Here is a 19,352-nt window from a genome sequence, read left to right as displayed (position 1 = left end):
CACTGAAATCTTTCGTTGGAGGGTCTTTAATGATGGCCCAGGCGAGGGAGTTTGGAGTTCACCTTCTTTAATAGGAACATTTCTTTATTGTAAATAAGATATTAATATAGTATTAAGTACAAAAATAAAGAAAATCACTTTTTCAAAATTAGCATGTTAGCTTACTCTTAATAATCATCACCAGTGTTGATTTGCTTGTTTATTGAGTTTGGGTAGCAGAGGTAGCAGAGTCTGTGTGAATATGTGTATAGGTGTATATATAATGTGCATATTAGGGGTGAGGCCAGTAGTTACAGATTATGCTTCAAAATAACATTAAGTGCATGTCATTATTTTTTTTGCTTAAAAAATCTAGAGTATGATAAAGACTGAAAACCTAAAGGTACATACTGTTTATGTTTTTACTCAGTATTCATTTTTTATGAAAATATCCCCCAAGTCCAGTCACATATATAGGTACCATCTCTCACTGATACTTCCAAAGACATCATCTTCCCAGGGCTGAGCCCCAGCTGTCAGTAACTTAGACACTTCATTCTTGTTCTTTTCAGTTTCCATGGTATGGTTCTTAGGCCTTGCTTAAGATGAACCTGCTTCTGCCTGCCATGATAGCTGATGCTTAAATGTTTTTTTCTGGCATTCATTCTATGTTGAGTAACAATCCCACTGTGATATAACAAATATTATTATAATTAGCAGTAATAATATTTTTTAGTTGTAAGTGGACATAATACTTATTTATTTATTTATTTTTCCGTGGTGCTGAGGATTGAACCCAGTGCCTTACCCATGCTAGGTGAGTGCTGTACTGCTGACCCATGACCCTAGCCCTATTATTATTTTTGAAAATTATATTCCTAGATGTTTTGGTGAGAACAACTTACCCAATTCTGTCAGTAGGGCTATAATTGATGATGATGAAATTTTTAAAGAGGCTTAGAGGCATCTCTAAAATTATAATATAGAGGCATTTAAACAGATATAATGGGAGTGTTCAATCATTTAAAAAAAACTTGAAATAAATAAAGTCAATTGTTAAGTTTTCTTACCAACAAGTAGACTTCAAAGTTAGATCATGGCATAGTCAAAAGAAAAGATCACTCTGATGAAATAGATTTGGAGCAATTTTATATTTCTGTGCCTCAATTTGAGACTTGTAAGTGATGAAAGAACTTTGACTTGATTCAGTAGATTAAAAAATCATCAGAATTGTTATAGCTTAGTTTTGAAATAAGAGAATAAAAGTTTTTAAAGAATTCATGTTTGAATTCTCAAATATTTGTTGAGACCCTACTCTGTGCAAGGCCTTTTACTGTGCTCTAGGGAGATACAAAGTCCCTGCCTTTAGGTTGCTGGTGCATAATTTTAACAAGACCTATAGTTTAAAATGTAAACCTGCATTTCTGGATGAGGAATTTAATAATTGAACTCTGGTCATTGCTAACAGAATAAGCTTGTATAAAATACTTCAGGGGTAAAAGCCAGATTGCCTTCATTACAGGTCAAAAGTTTATGAAAGGTTTATATCTGGATTTGGTTCTTGCAAAGAAAGGAATGCCACATTCTTTACAAATGTTAACATATTTATATAGCATTTATACAGAATTTGAAAAAAATTAATTTTCATCTTGGCAAAACACTTTGATCATTTTGTATTTAATAGGGTTTCCATTTAAGAACAACAATCATTAGTCTCTAATATGTTTCATACTTTTCTGAAAATAAGACAGGGTGGAATAAGAAACATTCATCCTCACTAGTCTTTGGAAATATCCAAAGTAATTGACTAGCTCAGTCTTCTGTGATGGCCTGGTGACCACTAACTGTGACTATTTGCATAATAGTCAACTCTTCACTTCTGTAGTGATAACTGTTTGTATCTGATTAAAATTAAGACTGTTTTAGTTCTCTTGACTTTTCCAGAAGTTGCAAAAATTGAGATTTGCTGTTCTGCTTTAACCAAACAAATGCACACATGGGGATAACAATATGCTGAGTTTATGCAGATTTTACAGCACGAATCTGAATAAAATACCCACTAATAGATCCTTAAGGAGTAATAAACACACATGAATTTTCCTTAGTTGCACTTTAAAGTGATTTTAACATACTACTAGACCTTAACAATAATATTTAATTGACAAGATTATGCATTTGTATGGATTGAAAAGGTGGTAGATATCTAATTCCAAATGAATCATAAATTTTACTTTTGCATAACATGTTTTATTAATTTCTTTATGGCCAGGATATTCTATTTCCCTCCCAGTGAGAGTTTCTTAAAACATAGTAAGAAAATTTAAACACATTTAATTAACATTCGTTATCCTTTTTAGAAAGTAATATGACTTATGTCTTCATAAATACTCTCAACAATTTTTAGGGTATGAACCATAGAAAGACTATGGAATTATAACTAACAGAATTTTTGCCATAATATGATTTTTTTCTTAAGCTAATCTTGCCTTTCTCTTATTGACCTTATTCTAAAGTAAGCTGACAAACTGCGTGATTTATACTTGTATGTCAGTAAAAACAACCTAATACCACTACCAGATAAAATAAGGTTTAGACTTCTCTGAGGCATCCTTATATTTCTAATGCCTACCATAGTACCAGTCACATAGCAATAGGTGCTCAGTAAGTGACTTTTGAAGAGTTGCTAAGAGAGGCACTTCTTCTTTCTCTTAAGGAATAACATTTCCTGGGATTCTAAGAGGTCATGACTGTCTCAATCTCTTCATTTCATGGAGGAAGGGAAAATAAGTATGAGATTGTAGGAATCAAGATTATGTCAGTGTTAAGTCCATATTTTTTTTCATTCCTTGAAAATTCAATATTTAAATAGAACATGTGCAAATTAATGAATGATAAAGTAATGATGTTTGACTACTGATGATCCTGGTAGATTAATGAGATGTTTGTCCATTTAAAAAATACAAATAGAGCAAATGATGCAGTATGCTAAGAATATAGAAATAAATATTAACACAAAGGAAAAGATTGGCTTTTTCAGGTCTGACATTCCTCTCTGGCTATATATCTAAAGATTTTTAAAACATGTGCCATTGACCTGATCAAGTCATTGTGTGCTTGCTCTCAAAGATTGTTTCTCTCCTGTAAGCAAGGAAGGGAGCTAAAAGTGCTAGACAGTGCAGTGGATTTTTAAATAGCTGTCTTAAAGACTGACATAGCAAATAGATTTGTTTTGTTTGCATGTTTTACACTTGGTGGTGGGAGTGGGGACATTACGAAGCTAGTGACAAGATGTCTTTTTTATTTCTTCTGTAAATAGTTTGGATATTTTGTGAAGTATATTCAATAGCCTAAATTAGTAAGGAGAAGTAAACTATTGGAACTGATTTTTTTCTTTAGTTAACTTTATTGAACAATAATATACAGAAAAATGCACAACCAAGAGTAAATTTAGATATTCATTAATGTTCTCAGTAAAGCAAGTGACTTTGAAGGACCAAAGTTTGAGTTTTCAAAAGAATACTTTTAAACTGTAATATATTATACTTATTTTATTTTTTTCAAGGGTCTTCTTTACCCTTTAGTGTGAATTTTGAAGAGTGCTATAGTAAGTATCCCAAATTGTGGAAGACATTGCATATTAAAGATGAATGGATGATAAATGGTGGTATAAAGTATGCAAAAAATAAGAGAGCTCATGTATAACTGCATAATTTGGTGTGAACATACTTTATATACAGAGTTATAAAAATTGTGCTGTGAATGGATAATTATGAATGTAATGCACTCCACTATTGTCATGTATGTAAGAAATAAATAAAAGGAAGAAAGAAAAAAATTTAAAAAGATGAATGGTTAAAAATCATAACAAAATGTTTTGTGTATTATCCTGTTAGCACCTGAGAAAAGAAAGAAGGGGGGAGAGAGGGAAGGAGAGAGAATAGGAGAGAAGAAAGAAGGAAAGGAGACATCCTACCAATGACAAAGAAAGAAAGAAACAGAAACAAGGGATTCTTTTCTGGATGCCCATTATATTATTTATATAATATGTATCCCTTGGATGCTGGTGGAAAACATCTGAGAAGATAGGACTCAATTCTCTAGAAAATGTATGTCCTGGGCCTGCTCCTGATAGAATTTTAGTTTGATTATTCTCCTACTGGAGCCAGCTAGATTCTTTTAGAAGCAGTATTTCTATACTTCATGGGTGTAAGAGCCAGAGATTTGCTAAATAAGAAATATGAAAAACCAACAAGGCTATGTTGGGATGTACTTAAAAGACATTTTTAAGTTCTCTTCTTAAATGAGAATTATTACTGCCCAACACCTCAAGCAGTTGCATTAACAATACTACCTTATGGAAATTTTTGATCAGAAGACCAGCTCTTAGGTTCCTGATGGTTTGTTTCCAACCATTTACCAGTTATTACAAAATGCCTCCTATATTCTTATTTCTATGATAAGAGGAATGGGGCAGATAGAAATATAAATGGCACTGGCCATTCAGGAAACTCAGTTTACTGGTGAAAGATAATTAGTGAATTAAAGCAGTAATGTAATTTAAGGCCTTGTGTGCTTCAGACTGTTTTTAACCAAGAGAAGTTCAGTATATTGACTACTGCATTCATTATGCTTTCTAAGGAAGGGCAGAGCAGAGTCAACACGTTAGATTTTACAACAATAACAAAAGTTTGAAGCTTCAAGTATTTCTATAAAGACATGAATTTATCCTATCAAATGAGACTGTTTTGTTCTCAACTTTACAGAATTAGCTGAGGTCCATGTACTGACCTGACCTATCCTTTGGGACAGGAAGAAGATACCTCTCTGATCTTTTCATGGAAGTTTTCTAGGGACTTATTTCTTGTGTTGTCTGCTACAGCTTTGACACTGGTAACACAATGCAAATGACTCAGCTATTCTTTGCAATAAAATTATGGTTGTTAAGGAAATTGAGCCTTCTCCCCTGTTTCTATTTGTCTGCAGAACCCATATCACGTCTCTTCTCTCTCTCTCTCTCTCTCTCTCTCTCTCTCTCTCTCTCTCTCTGGATTGTTCTTCCTTGATCTCTGTATTTTCTATCTCTGTCTCCCTCTCCCTTTTTATTGTGGTGTACACACATCAGAAACATTCCTTCTGACACTTTAAAGGTGGTTTCACCAATTAAACCACATGAGAAATGATTTTTGAGAAATAAGGCATTTAAAAAAATTCTTACTTGCCTACTGCCTTTATCTCAGTAACAGACATTAATATGCCCATGATTTTCAATACAAATGCTTATTGCCTATTGCTAAAAGAAGTTAAATAATCTTCATGAAAGAGAAAATGAGCCCCCCTGAGTGTCACTCTGTTTGCATATTAGCGCGTAGCCAGGTCTCTGCCAAGTTGCTCTCTGACTGACTGCTGCAGATGCTCTTTCTCAAGTATTCTGAGTCATATCTTTAGTGCAAGTCTTCAGGGACAAACAATAGCACCTGTTCCTCACAAGATATCAGGCCAGTTAGCCCATTCATGTATCTTTAATGAAGCTCTGGGGCAGATGGCAAAAAATGGCATTTTCAACAACTTAGCACAGAGAAAACAAAGGGGATAAGTGTTGATGCAACAATGCTGTTTTACGAATTGGAAGAGACAGAACCTAAATGTTTCACATGCATCTGCTGCCGTCTTGATTCTCAGAGAGAAGAGAGGAATACCCTAGCAATTAAAATTTCTGGGCATGTAGCCTATTTGATCAAGAATATGTTCCCCACAATCTCCAAAAGGGGGACATTTTGGTCAGGGACTGTGGAAGCTTAGAATTAATGGACAGTTGTGCTTTGGTGTAGATAGTTTATTTCCTCCTTTCATGATGCACTAAGTTCCACCCATGATGAGGCTCCTGGTTTCTCATTAGTCATTCAGCACCCAGCCAATTAGTGCTTACTTCCAAAACAGTAAAAACAAAGCAGTTTTCATGCTGAGATATATTTTGGCCACATTGTTTTTTACTCTTTGTACTAACAAAATCAGTTTTATCCCTTAACTTATAAGATAATTAAGTAATCTCTGAATTTGTGCATAGGGAAAGTTATACTTTTAAGAAAAAAGATGCTACTTGAAATTTTGATAACTTCTTGAAAAAGACATGTGGAGACTAGTTACTCTTTGATGGAGTGAAGGGAATTCTATTATTTTTCATTCTTAAGTAAAATATTTTTAAGGTTGCTGTTTCTAACGTTACTACCTTTCTGGCGTGTTGCCAAATAGGAAAATAGGATTATGAGAAGGAGGAGGAAAGGCAGGATTACATTTTTCAGAGCAGGGTGGAGCTTCCTCTATCTTTAAAATTCTTTGTCTGCCCTAAACACTGGCACACAGTACAGTGATCAGAATTCACAGCTTTCATAAGGGGAGAATATTTTGGATGCTTATATCATTCCACTTTCCTTGTCTACTTACCTAGCTCTTGCTTTTTATTTTCTGTCCCACATTTGACCAATAGTTTTACAATAAGTACAATAAATGGAAAAGTTATGAGAGGGGGAAATAATTGCCTTAACTCATACTTTCCACTCCTATCACTTGCACTGGACCATACAAGTAGTGGGAAACATTCAGAGACCCTCATTACCCTTACTAATATTTTAAGACTTGGTATCTTTAACACACTGGGGGAATCTGAATAATATTTTTGGATTGTATTAATGTCAATATCTTGGTTCTGATATTATAGTATGGTTTTGCATGATGCTACCATTGGAGATAACTGGGTTAAGAGTGCATATGATTTCACTGTATTGTTTAATATAATCTACAATTATATTTATAAATCTGTCAGTTATCACAAAGAATTGCTTTCCTCACCTCATTTAATTTTTTTAAAAAATATTTTTAGTTGTAGATGGACACAATATCTTTATTTTATTTGTTTATATATATGTGGTGCTGAGGATCAAATCCAGGACCTCATACGTGTGAGGCAAGCGCTCTGCCACTGAGCCACAACCCCAGTCCCTCCTCACCTCATTTAAATCTGTTTAGCAAAAGATGACTTCATGTTTCATATAATATGGTATTTATATGTATAAACTTTTCAGAAAAAAATGCAAATTTTGACCTTGACTTTGATGTGGACTTAAATCCTGGATCCAACACTTTTTAGTTGATGAAGTTACTTAACCTCTTATGGTTTTTCTCTTTCTCCTTAAATTAATTTTTTATTTCTCAGTAAATATGCCTATTTTAATAGATAGGACTTTATAAATCACTTTACTAGTGATGAACATATAGGAAACACTGAAAAGTCTTAGCTGCTGTGGTTGTTTTTATTATCTCCATCATCAATACTAATACATCCATAATTAGAGTTAAAAGAGGAGTTTTTCATCATCTTTTCTCAGGCTAACTAGTTGCTAGATATTCTGTTGTCTTTAATAAAGGGCACTTTGACTTTTCACAATATTGTTTTATTTAAAATAAGTTAGGGACAATTTTATCATTTAAAACTAAATGATCATTACTAATGAATATATTGTAATAAACAATTGGAATTAATGGCAATAAATATTGAGAACAAGTGTGTTCTGGGTAAAAATAAGAGAGAGGAAGGACTTTTTTTTTTTAATTGGACAACATTCAACCCCATAACTGCCTACAACAATACACCTCTGATATAAAATTACTGGTTATCTCCAGATTTTCTCTGCTGAAACAGTGTATACAAGTGATTTATTCTTTTCAATCACTGAAGTCCATGTTATATGATGGGTAAAGCACTGATAGGGTGATTAGCAATTTTGAACTATAGATCAGCTTTGTCATAGGATGTGTAGCCTTAGCTTATACTTTTTTTTATCTTTTCTAGCCATCTACTTCCATATTTATGTTTTGTTAAATGTGGACTAGATTAGTGATTCTCAAAGAATGGTCCCTGGGCCAGCAGCACCAACTTCAATTGGAAACTTGTTAGAAATGCAGATGTACACTCTAGGGCCTCACTTTAGATTTGCTGATTCAGAGTCCCTGAGGGTGGGGCCAAACACTTGTGGGTTTTGTTTGGGTTTTGTTTTTGTTGTTTTACAAGCTCAGCAGTTGATTCCAATGTCCACTGAAATTTGAGAATCACTGCTCTTAATAAAGCTTTAGTTAAAAATTTGGATTAGTGGACCCACTTTTGGAGTTTCTGATAAAATGGGTATGATGTGGAGCCTGATAATTTGCTTTTTAAAAATGTACCATAGTTGCCAATGTTGGTCTTTAGGTACTACACTTTGAGAACTATAAGGTTGGATCATCTTTTTTTAAAATTTTTTAATTTGTTTTAATTAGTTATACATGACAGTAGAATGCATTTATGCACTTTGATATATCATATATAGATGGGATATAATTTCTCATTTTTCTGAGTGTACATGATGCAGAATCATATTGGTCATGTAGTCACATATATACATACAGTAATAATGTCTGTTTCATTCTACTATCTTTCCTATCCCCACATGCCTTCCTCTCCCCTCCCCTCCCATCACTTCCCTCTACCTAATCTAAGGTAACACTGTTCTTCCTTAGTGCCCCCCGCCTTTTGTGATCTAGCATCCATATATTAGAGAAAACATTTGGCCTTTGGTTTTATGGGATTGGCTTATTTTGCTTAGCATGATATTCTCCAAACTATTTACTGGCAAATGTCATAATTTAACTGTTATTTAAAACTGAGTAATATTCCATTGAGTATATATACCACGTTTTCTTTATCCATTCATCTATTGAGGGACACCTAGGTTGATTTCCTAGTCTAGCTATTGTGAATTGAGCCGCTATAAACATTGATGTGGCTGTGTCCCTGTAGTGTGCTGATTTTAAGTCCTTTGGATATAAACCAAGGAGTGGGATAATTGGGTCAAATGGTTGTTCCATTCCCAATTTTCCAAAGAATCTCCATACTGCTTTCCATAGTGGTTGCACCAATTTGCAGTCCCACCAGCAATGTATGAGTGTACATACCTTTTTCACCACATCCTCACCAATATTTTGTCTGTGTTCTTGATGATTGCCATTCTGACAGGAGTGAGATGAAATCTTAGAGTAGTTTTGATTTGCATTTCTTTAATTGATATAGATGTTGAACACTTTTTTATTTATTTGTTGATCAATTGTATTTCTTCTTCTGTGAAGTGTCTGTTCAGTTCCTTAGGTCATTTATAGATTGGGTTATTTGGTTGTTGTTGTTTTTGTATTTTTAGATCATCTCTTAAGTTCTATTCCTATTCTATGATTCTGTCATTACTGTTGCTTTCTAGTTGTCTCCTGTCTCTTTCCTTTTTAACTGTGTCTCTCAACTTATTGAAATAGCCTCTGGATAATAGCATACGTTTTTAACATATCCTAGTTTGTAAAGTGTGATGGACAGAAAGTAACCTCCTTAAATTCTTCCAGTTTATGTTAATATAAAACATTTACAATTCTTTGGCATTAAAATGACCATAGATAATTTACTTAGTTATCTCATGGACATAGACAGTTGAAGTTTTGTTCATAATTGTCATTTACCCCCTTATACTCTCTTGTCATCTCAAGAACTTGGGTAATCAAAGTGAAAATGTGAAGAAAAAATTTCATTCTAAGACGCTGTTTAATGAATAGCACTAAAAATTCTTGAATAATTTATTAGTAGAAAATTCTTCTTTGTATTAAACTTTCCCCAAATATCTTCCATTTGAACCTAGTTCTGTCCTTGGTAATCATGTAGTCTTAATCTGATCCTTCTTCCACACATCATTTCTTCAGATATTTAAAAATAATCTGATATCATTTCTGTCACAAGTATCCCCAATTTCTTCAGCTATTTCTCAAAACTCCTAATAGTTAATGTAACAACTTAATAAATGTTCATTAAATGAAAGAAGGAAAGAATAAACAGAGATGATGCTCGTATTTCTTGCTTCTCTTCTCTATAGCACAAGGCACCTGCCCTATGTTCTAGGTATGTGCTAAAACTATATTTCTAGAGGAGAATGAAATGATTTCCTCTGATGTATTCTTGTACTGAATGATGGTCACCCACAAACATACCATGTTTGTTTTCTGGCATAAAACAGTGCATTCATCTCTCACATTTCAGGTTTATATTAGGTTACAACAAACTGGAATTGAACAGCAAGTTGAGTGCATTTCTTCAGGGTTAAAGGCAAGACCTGGACACTAGGGGATCAGCTTCAATTTAAGCAGGTTAAGTTTGTACTCTTATGTACAAAACTTGGGCTTACCTCAGCTAAAATGTAAGAAATAGCTGCTCAAAGCTAGTTTCTTTCACGCCCCACTGGCAAGGTAGTAATTGCACAAAGACCTTTTTATTATAAGTTGATTTTCCTGAGAAATGAATTCAGAAAAATACTGTAAAGTGTTTATTTTTTGCTTGCCCTTTATTAACCCACATCTTAGGGCTTTCCCTAGAGAAAAACTGTTGGTAAATGAAACCTCTTAGACCCACATATTTTTGCACTATGTTCCTGGTTGTGGAGGGAACAGGGACAGGACACGGCAAGTCAGTGCTATTTAAGCAGGGTCATCAACCAGTATATGGAATTTTGCCTAAAGAGAAGATTTAGGAATTTAGACAGGGGAAGGGTTTGGGACTGGTTGAATTACTGGTAAAGGTTTATTTCTTAAGATAAAGTGCAGCCCTTTTCTAGTAAAGAGGCCAAAGACCGTGTTTGAGCTAACAGATCACTTCTTTTGGTACATTACAGTTTTGATCTTTAAATGAGAAATGTCCTATAGTCCAACCTAAAATCATGTCCCCAAAGCCAGGATAAAACCTTCCTGTTGTGCTATCCTGGAATCAGGGCAGCATGCATAGAGTAAAGAAGGAAACTAGGAAATTAAAATGTAATTTCAACAAGCATGATTCTGTCATAGCTCTTATTTTCTTTATATGGAATACAAATACTGATATAGAGTAAAGATTTTCTATTTTGCATTTTTGTGCTCTTTGATACATTTATTGAGGTCAAATGAAATTTGATATAGTAGGATTTATTATGAAATGCTCTCTGAATACAACTCCATAATTACTGAGCTACATGGTAGTGCATAAAGCTGTAAAACTGCTTAGCCAGACAAGCAATTTATATGTTACATCGAGGTGTGTATGGCAAAGAATATTAGTTTAATTGGAAGCCAAGATGTAGTAGCCTTAAATCTGAAGAGCTATATGTTTAATATAATGCAGTGAGGCTTTGAAATAAGATATCTAAATTGGATAGATAGATACAGCTTTTGGAATATATAACAATTAGACATTATTTTCTGACCAAGGATACTAAATACTCTTTTCAAAATAAAGCAAAGAATGCAAAGCAGGTGAAAGGGCAAAATCTCTCAACATTGTAGTGTAAGAAAAGAAGCAAACTTATTTCTTTTAGTTATTTGTTTATAAAAAAAGAAGGAAAATAAAAGCAAAATAGGATAAATGAAAACCATTAACCACCTTCTGGTGAAACACAGAGGCAAATTTACAATTAAGTTATGTCCTTGATATGCTAACAGAATCTAAAAAAAAATAATAAAATAAAAAAGATTTAGTGGATTTTGCCTGAATTTTTCTCAGCTTTAAGATCTGGAATGAAGTGAGAGGTAGGTGGCTGTGTGGGTACCAGCACACCACCAGGAGTGAGAAACAAAGACTTCTTGGCATACATTTGCTCTCTGTCTGATCATAGGCTCTCTTCTGTTTAGCAGGTTCAGGGTCACATGCCTCCGCTCATGATCCCAATTTTTCCACATGACCAGCGGACCCTGGCAGCAGCTGCTGCTGCCCAACAGGGATTCCTCTTCCCCCCTGGAATAACATACAAACCAGGTAAGTAGAGAGAGACTTCACATTCTTTTGGAATTGCTCAGATCCACATGTTTTTGCTTTGCAGTCACAACAAACACAGGGGCATGCAAGGGAACTCTGAATAAAAAGATCATAAAAGCTTATTTTAAAGTAAAATTAGAATTGGGAAGAGGGGGCATTTTAATAAACTAATTAGTTGCTAAAACTTTTATTTTCTCTTATTTTATCAGTTCTGAATTCACAGATAAAATGCTGCTTTCCCTGAGGACTACAAAATTTCTGTCAGCTCTCTCTCATACCTTCACTGTGAATAATTGTCTTTGGTTAAAGACCTTTTCTTCCTCCTGAGAACTTTCATAGTCTGGGAGACTGGTCACATATAAATATAAAATGTTGTTATTGTTTTCTGTCAGATTTCTCTTGGGAGAAATCTGACAGAAAAAAAGTTTAAACTGGGCTGGTTTAATTTGCTTACCACTAATAGGTAAACTTCTTTTTTTATTTTAGTCTAAATAATGAAGTATTCAGTAATATTTTTCATTCATCTTTGAACCTCAAAAAAACAGGCCACATAACCTTGCAATGAAATATGTTTTGAGATGATTTAGCAAATGTTATGGTTTTTCTTTATTCCTCTGAGTTTACTGGACTCCTGGGGAATTCAATTAGAGGCATAATGGTTTGAAGCTTCTTTCAGAGCCTCCCTGTAAACAGAGCTTTAAATGTTTAAAGATATGTTGCCAAAGGAATCCAATGTAAGAAGATAGTCAAGTAAATAGAAGTCAACCTTAATTTCATTTGTGCATTCTTTGTAAGTGACCTCAGCTCAGAAGTAGTGACCTTGTTGTACTCATTAATAATTTTTGTGTCAAGTTCTTTTTAACATATTAACCCGATTATATTAACCACCAAATCTGAGTGCAACAAATCTGAATGCAGCAGTTTCTTTGTATATGTGGCTTATAAAGTGAACAAAGACATTTTAATTTTCTTAGAGCTATAAAATATAAATCACTGTACTAAAAGTCTGGGTAAAAAAGCTTACTAAATAGCATGAAAACAAACCTATCATCTATTTTGATTGCTGGTTACCGTTGACTACTCTTTTACATTTGGTAGAGAACAACCTTGTGAGAAAAGGTAGGATGTCTTTGGTGGATCTCAAGTGATTAGAGTAATAGATGTGTAAGCCATTGGTTAATTTTTTATTTTCTGGTGGGGGGGGTGGATTGAACGCAGGACCTTGCACATTCTAGTCAAGTGCTTTGCTACTGAGCTAGACCCCCAGTACTAGGATTGACTGATTTAAGGGCTCACTGAAAAGTCTTCAAATGCAAATGAGTCAAACTAATACAGGTTGAGCACCCCTAATTTGAAAATTTAAAAATTCTTAAAAATCTGAAAATTTTTCAGTGCCAAAATGATGCTCAAAAAACTTGAGTTTTCATTCCACAGTTTTTTTTCTTAAAGAAAATGGAAGAACCAGGGATTGAGAATAAACAAACTGTTAAATGCATTTATCATTATGTCAAAATGAACTCCACTCTTATGTATAATTATAGTGCACTAATAAAAACTTTTTAGAAATTAAAAATATTGAATTTTTATTAATTTTTTATTTATATATGATAGCATAGTGCATTACAATTCTTATTACACCAATAAAGCACAATTTTTCATATCTCTGCTTGTATACAAAGTATATTCATACCAATTCGTGTCTTTATACATGTACTTTGGATAATAATGTCCATCCCATTCCACCATCATTTCTAACACCCTCCCCCTCCCTTTCCCTCCCACCCCTCTGCCCTATCTAGAGTTCATCTATTCCTCACATGCTCCCCCTCCCTACCCCACTAGGAATCAGCCTCCTTATATCAGAGAAAACATTCAGCATTTGGTTTTTGGGGATTGGCTAATGTCACTTAGCATTATCTTCTCTAAATCCATGCATTTACCTGCAAATGCCATGATTTTATTCTCTTTTATTGCTGAGTAATATTCCATTGTGTATATATGCCACATTTTTTTTTTTACCCAATCATCTACTGAAGGGCATCTAGGTTGGTTCCACAGTTTAGCTATTGTGAATTGTGCTGCTATAAACATTGATGTGGCTGTGTCCCTATAGTGTGCTGTTTTTAAGTCCGTTGGGTATAGAACGAGGAGAGGGATAGCTAGTTCAAATGGTTGTTCTATTCCCAATTTTCCAAGAAATCTCCATACTGCTTTCCATATTGGCTACACCAGTTTGCAGTCCTACCAGCAGTGTATGAGTGTACCTTTTTTCCCACATCCTTGCTAACACTTACTGTTGTTTGTCTTCATAATAGCTGCCATTCTGACTGGAGTGAGATGAAATCTTAGAGTGGTTTTGATTTGCATTTCTCTAATTACTAGCGATGATGAACATTTTTTCATATATTTGTTGATTGATTGTATATCATCTTCTGAGAAGAGTCTGCTCAGGGTTTTGGCTCATTTATTGATTGGGTTATTTGTTTTGTTTTTTGTTTTTTTGTTTTTTTGTTTTTTTTGGTGCTTAGCTTTTTGAGTTCTTTATATACCCTAGAGATTAGTGCTCTATCTGATATGTGGGGGATAAAGATTTTCTCCCAAGATGTAGACTCTCTATTCACCTTACAGATTGTTTCTTTTGCTGAGAAGAAACTTTTAAATTTTAGTCCATCCCATTTATTGATTGTTGATTTTAATTCTTGTACCAAAGGAGTCTTATTAGGAACTTCTTTTTCTTCTATTAGATGTAGGGTCTCTGGTTTTATTTCTATGTCCTTGATCCATTTTGAGTTGAGTTTTGTGCATGGTGAGAGATATTTAATTTCAACTTGTTGCATATGGATTTCCAGTTGTCCCAGCACCATTTGTTGAAGAGGCCATCTTTTCTCCAATGCATGTTTTTGGCACCTTGGATTTGGAATTATTTCAGATTTTAGATTTTTTTTCATCTTAGAGATTCTCAACTAGTAAAGTCTTTAATCAGTGTTCCAATATTGGAAAAACCCCCACATCTGCATACGTCTAGTCCCAAGCATTTTGGATAAAGGATACTAAGTCTGTATTCCCAAAAGGTTTTTGGATGCCTCAGTGAAGGAAAATGGTGCCATTTAAATTGTTAAAAATTCATTTTTCTAGAGCAGAAATTTTACAGCGAGTCATACTCCCCCTTAAATTGGCATCTATATTAAGGACAGAAGTATATTTTGTTGGAGAATATGCTTTCATCAGTGCTTTGGTTCAGTCCTTTTCTGATCTCTATAAGTTGTTTTGATTATTTCTTCATCTTTATTTCTATGGAACATTGATATAAACTAAATTTGCTCTCTTATACTGAATCTCAGTTGCCATCCCAATACCAGTCCCCAGAAACTTTTTAGATATACTGTGGAAATTGTATATTTGATTTCAGTGTTTATAAAGTTAAAATTAACCACATTTCAAAATCAAATATAGGCTTTATTTTCTGCTACCTATAGATATCTTATACCATGTTATCTAATTTTGTTAAAAATGTGGTATTGTTTTTGTGAGACAAGATATTGCTCTATATCCAACAAATTTAGATCATTTAAAAGTAAGTCTTTTCAAATAGAATCCATGAGATCATAACACATAACTGAGAAGAATTTAGAGACCAGGACAATACTGTGCAGGAATTAGTTGCTTTTGTTGAACAAAATACTTCTCAGAGTAGTGTCCTAAGATAACAAAGCTGTGTTTGATTATGCTGACTATACCTGTTGAGTTAGGCAGGACTTAGATTTGGATATATGGAAAAATTTTTGGTCACAAACAAGGCTGGTAATGAGGTATTCTCTGGTAACCCTTAAGTTATATCAAAGAATTTAAGCCAAACTCTAAATTTTGGCTACTCTAAGATTTCTTGTATATAAAAGTCATATTTAAAGAACATACATTCTTATGCTATTAGTAGAGAAATTATAAACTCAGGAGACAGTCTATGCAGAGTTTTTATCATTCACATGAGTTGGGGACAACTATTAAGAGTCTGGACAAGCAAACTTTTTTAGCCCTAGACTGAGCTTAACTACTTCACTTGAAATGTATATGAGACAATGGCTATTTTTTAAAAGAGAGAAGCCTAGACACATATATAAAAACCTGGAAATAGTGTCATGAATTTATATTTCAGTATCCTGTGTAAGAGGACGAACAAGCTCTAATTTGATCTTTCTAAATAAAAAATAAATTTGCCTCCTTTTGCTCCCTTTCTATCTTCCCAGAACCCGAAACAATTCTACAATGTTTGTGAATTGAATGTATTGATTCAGCTGCTTGAATAATTTTCTTGATTTTCAAGAGCAAGGACCACTTTCATGTGACATTAACTATTAAAGTTGAATTTTTCTAATTGCAGTTTATGGCAATGTGAAAAATTAATTTGGGGAACTGAGTCTCCACTCCCAACTCACTCCAGGTGATTTGACCCATAGTTCTGGGAATTTCAGGGTTTCAGTATTCAATGAACACCACATAAGCTCTTCCTCCTCTATGTACTGCTGAGCAGGCATGCTGCCCAAAGGCATTGGGCAGTTTCCGAGGAGCATTTTTCAGATTGATCTCTCTAGAAATAGCTTCATTGTTTTAATTCCTAAATTTTTATTCTTATATTGGTTCTATAATTAGAGGCATCCTTTTAGATGAGAACTTATCATCAGGGCCAGGAACATAAACCAGACTTTTAGTTGCTTTGCTTTTTTATGGTGTGATACTAAAAGATGCAGCAATCAAGGGTAAGAGAAACACATTTAAGCATTGATGTTTGAGAAAATTAAAAGATGAAACATCTTTCACTGTTGCTAATGAGTATATCAGATCAAGGTCAACTTGCCTGAAAAGTAAAAACCTCAAATAGCCTCCCTCCTTGGTGCTCGAGGGATGATGCAGCTGACCCGTTGCTTTGTGTAGTTGGAAGTGTTTAAGTGATCACTGCTGAGCAGCACCCTTGAAATTTCCTAGGAGACCCTTGGAGTAGGATATTCACCTGCTTCTGAATCCTCCACTTACTCACTGTCCATAAATGACAATAGCTAAAGCTTACTGAATGATTACTGTGCCAAACACTGTGCTAAATATTTCAATGGATTCTTTTATTTGTATTTGAACATGTTATTTAGCTATGCTGAACCTTGCTTTTATGTCATCTGAAAAAGTCATGGTTTGCTCCATTACTCACTGTAGGTGTGAAAATTAAATTTGGTTAAATACATGAAAGTTCTTTGAAAATTATATAGTACTCACCTTCAGGTAAAATCTGACCTTGATACTGAGTAAATTTAATTGGTCTGTTAAATTGAGTCATTATCCATTATAAATGTGGTCCAACGTTGAACATTAGATCTAACAGTATCACTCTGCTCAATGACCATTTTGACAAACCTCACAATTTTACAGTATGTCAAATGCTTCTTTTTATTATTATTGTGGTGAAATATACACAATACTTATCATTTTGGCTATTTGTAATTATGCAACTCAGCATTATTTGCAATGTTGTATAACTGTTACTTCTGTCTATACCTGAGACTTTTTCACATCCCCCTCCCCAAAATGCACAGTCATTAAATGACAGCTATCCCTATTTCCCCTAGCCTCTGGTAACTATGGTCTTACTATCTTTCTTTATGAATTTGCCTATTCTAGATCTTCGTATGAATGGAATAATATAAAATTTGTCCTTCTGTATCTGGATTATTTCTGTAAGCATAAGGTTTTCAAGGTCCAGCCATATATAGTAGCATACATCAATATTTAATTACTTTTAATGGCTGAATAATATTCTATTGTATGTGTATATCATATCTTGTTTACCCATTCATTGGTTAGGGGACACACTTAAGTAGTTTTTAACTTCTTACTATTGCAAATAATACTTCTTTAATCATTGATACACAAATATCTGTTTGAGTCCCTGCTTTTAGTTTTTTTAGATGTATACTTAAGGGTAGACTTGACAGGTCATATGCAGTTCTATTTCTAATCTTTTGAGAAACTGTAAAACTGTTTTCCACAAGAATCATGCCATTGTACATTTCATCAGCAGTGTAAATGTGTTCTAATTTCCCAACATTCATGCCAATACTTACTTTCCATTTTTTAAAAATACATTTCATTTTAGTCCTTCTAGGAGGTGTGAAAGAAATGTTATTTCTTTGTGGTTTTGATTTACAATTCCCAGTGATTTATGATGTTGAACATCTGTTTAGTTGCTTATTGACCATTTGTATATCTTTTTTGGAAAAGTGTGTTTTTATATACTTTGCCAATTTTTTAATTGGGTAGTTTTTTTTTGTCATTGAGTTTTAATTCTTTATATATAATGTATATTAACACCCTTCAGATATATTATTTGCAAATATTTTATTCATTATGTAGATTATCTTTTAGTTTTTTTATAGTATCTGTTGCACAAAAGTTCTTAATTTTGATGAAATCTAATTTATCTCCTTATTGTTGCCTAAGCTCTTAGTGTCATATTAATGAAATCATTGCCAAATTCAGTGCCATGAAAATTTACCACTATGTTTTCTTCTAAATATTTTATGGTTTAATCTCCTTAATTTAAACCTTTGACCCATTGGAATTAATTTCTGTATTTAATGTAAGGTAAAACCCTATATAAAATATACCAATTGGATATGTATCTTTTTCATGTGGATATATGGTTTTCCCTGCACAATTTATTGAAAAGTCTTATTTTTCCCCATTTAGTAGTACTGGTACCCTTTTAAAAAATGTATTGACTGCATATGGGAGAATTTATTTCTGGGCTGTCTATTCAGTTGTTTTATAAATCTTTTATTATGCCTATGCCATACTGTTTTAATAACTGTAGCTTGGTAGTAAGTTTTAGCTCTTGGGGCCCTTTATAATTCCATATGAAATATTAGAGAACTGACTTTTCCATCTATGTGAAAAATGTTGTAATTTTGATAGGGATTGCACTGAATCTATAGATTTCTTTGGGTATTATTGACATTTTAACAAGTCTTCATATCCATGAACACAGATGCCTCTTTCCATTTATTTTCATCTTATTTAATTCCTTTAAAAAATAAAAATTAATTAACATGTAAAATTGTGGGTATTTGTGGGTTACATTCTTATTATGTTTAGATACATGTATATAATGTATAATGTTCAGTTAGGACAAACATCTGTCTTTTGAAATATGTATAATTTCTTTATGATAAAACATTTAAAATCATTTCTTCTAAATTTATAAGTATGCAGTACATTATCATTCTCTAGTCACTTTCCTGTGCAATAAAATACCAGATCTTATTTCTCCTAATTATAATTTAGTGCCTATTGATCAACCTTTCTCCATGTCTTCCTCCCCCTAATTTCCCTAGCCTCTGGTAATCACCATTCTCTACTCAACTTCTATAAGATCAACTTTTTAAGATTCCAGATATGAGTGAGATTATGTAGTACTTGTTTTTCTATGTCTGGCTTATTTTGCTTAACATAATGACCTTCAGTTCCATGCATGTTGTCACAAAGGATA

At 33.5% G+C, this 19,352-nt stretch overlaps 1 protein-coding gene across 11 annotated transcripts in view; it reads left to right on the top strand.

Annotated features, from left to right (window-relative positions):
• Positions 1-19,352, top strand: part of LOC107158126 (SRY-box transcription factor 6) — a 290,105-nt gene that overhangs the window by 146,507 nt on the left and 124,246 nt on the right. For 7 of the 11 annotated variants that reach the window (XM_048788408.1, XM_048788410.1, XM_048788413.1 and 4 more), the window contains one exon: positions 11,698-11,821. In XM_048788408.1, coding sequence (XP_048644365.1) covers positions 11,698-11,821 — 124 coding nt within the window. The remainder of the gene's footprint in view (positions 1-11,697; positions 11,822-19,352) is intronic. The other 4 variants (XM_048788414.1, XM_048788406.1, XM_048788415.1 and 1 more) reach the window with 1 other exon arrangement.

The sequence above is a fragment of the Marmota marmota genome, unplaced genomic scaffold, assembly GCF_001458135.2.
Source record: "Marmota marmota marmota unplaced genomic scaffold, marMar, whole genome shotgun sequence".
NCBI classification, from domain to species: domain Eukaryota; kingdom Metazoa; phylum Chordata; class Mammalia; order Rodentia; family Sciuridae; genus Marmota; species Marmota marmota.
Note: the sequence above shows the minus strand (reverse complement) of the source record. Positions and strands in the feature narration are given on the sequence as shown.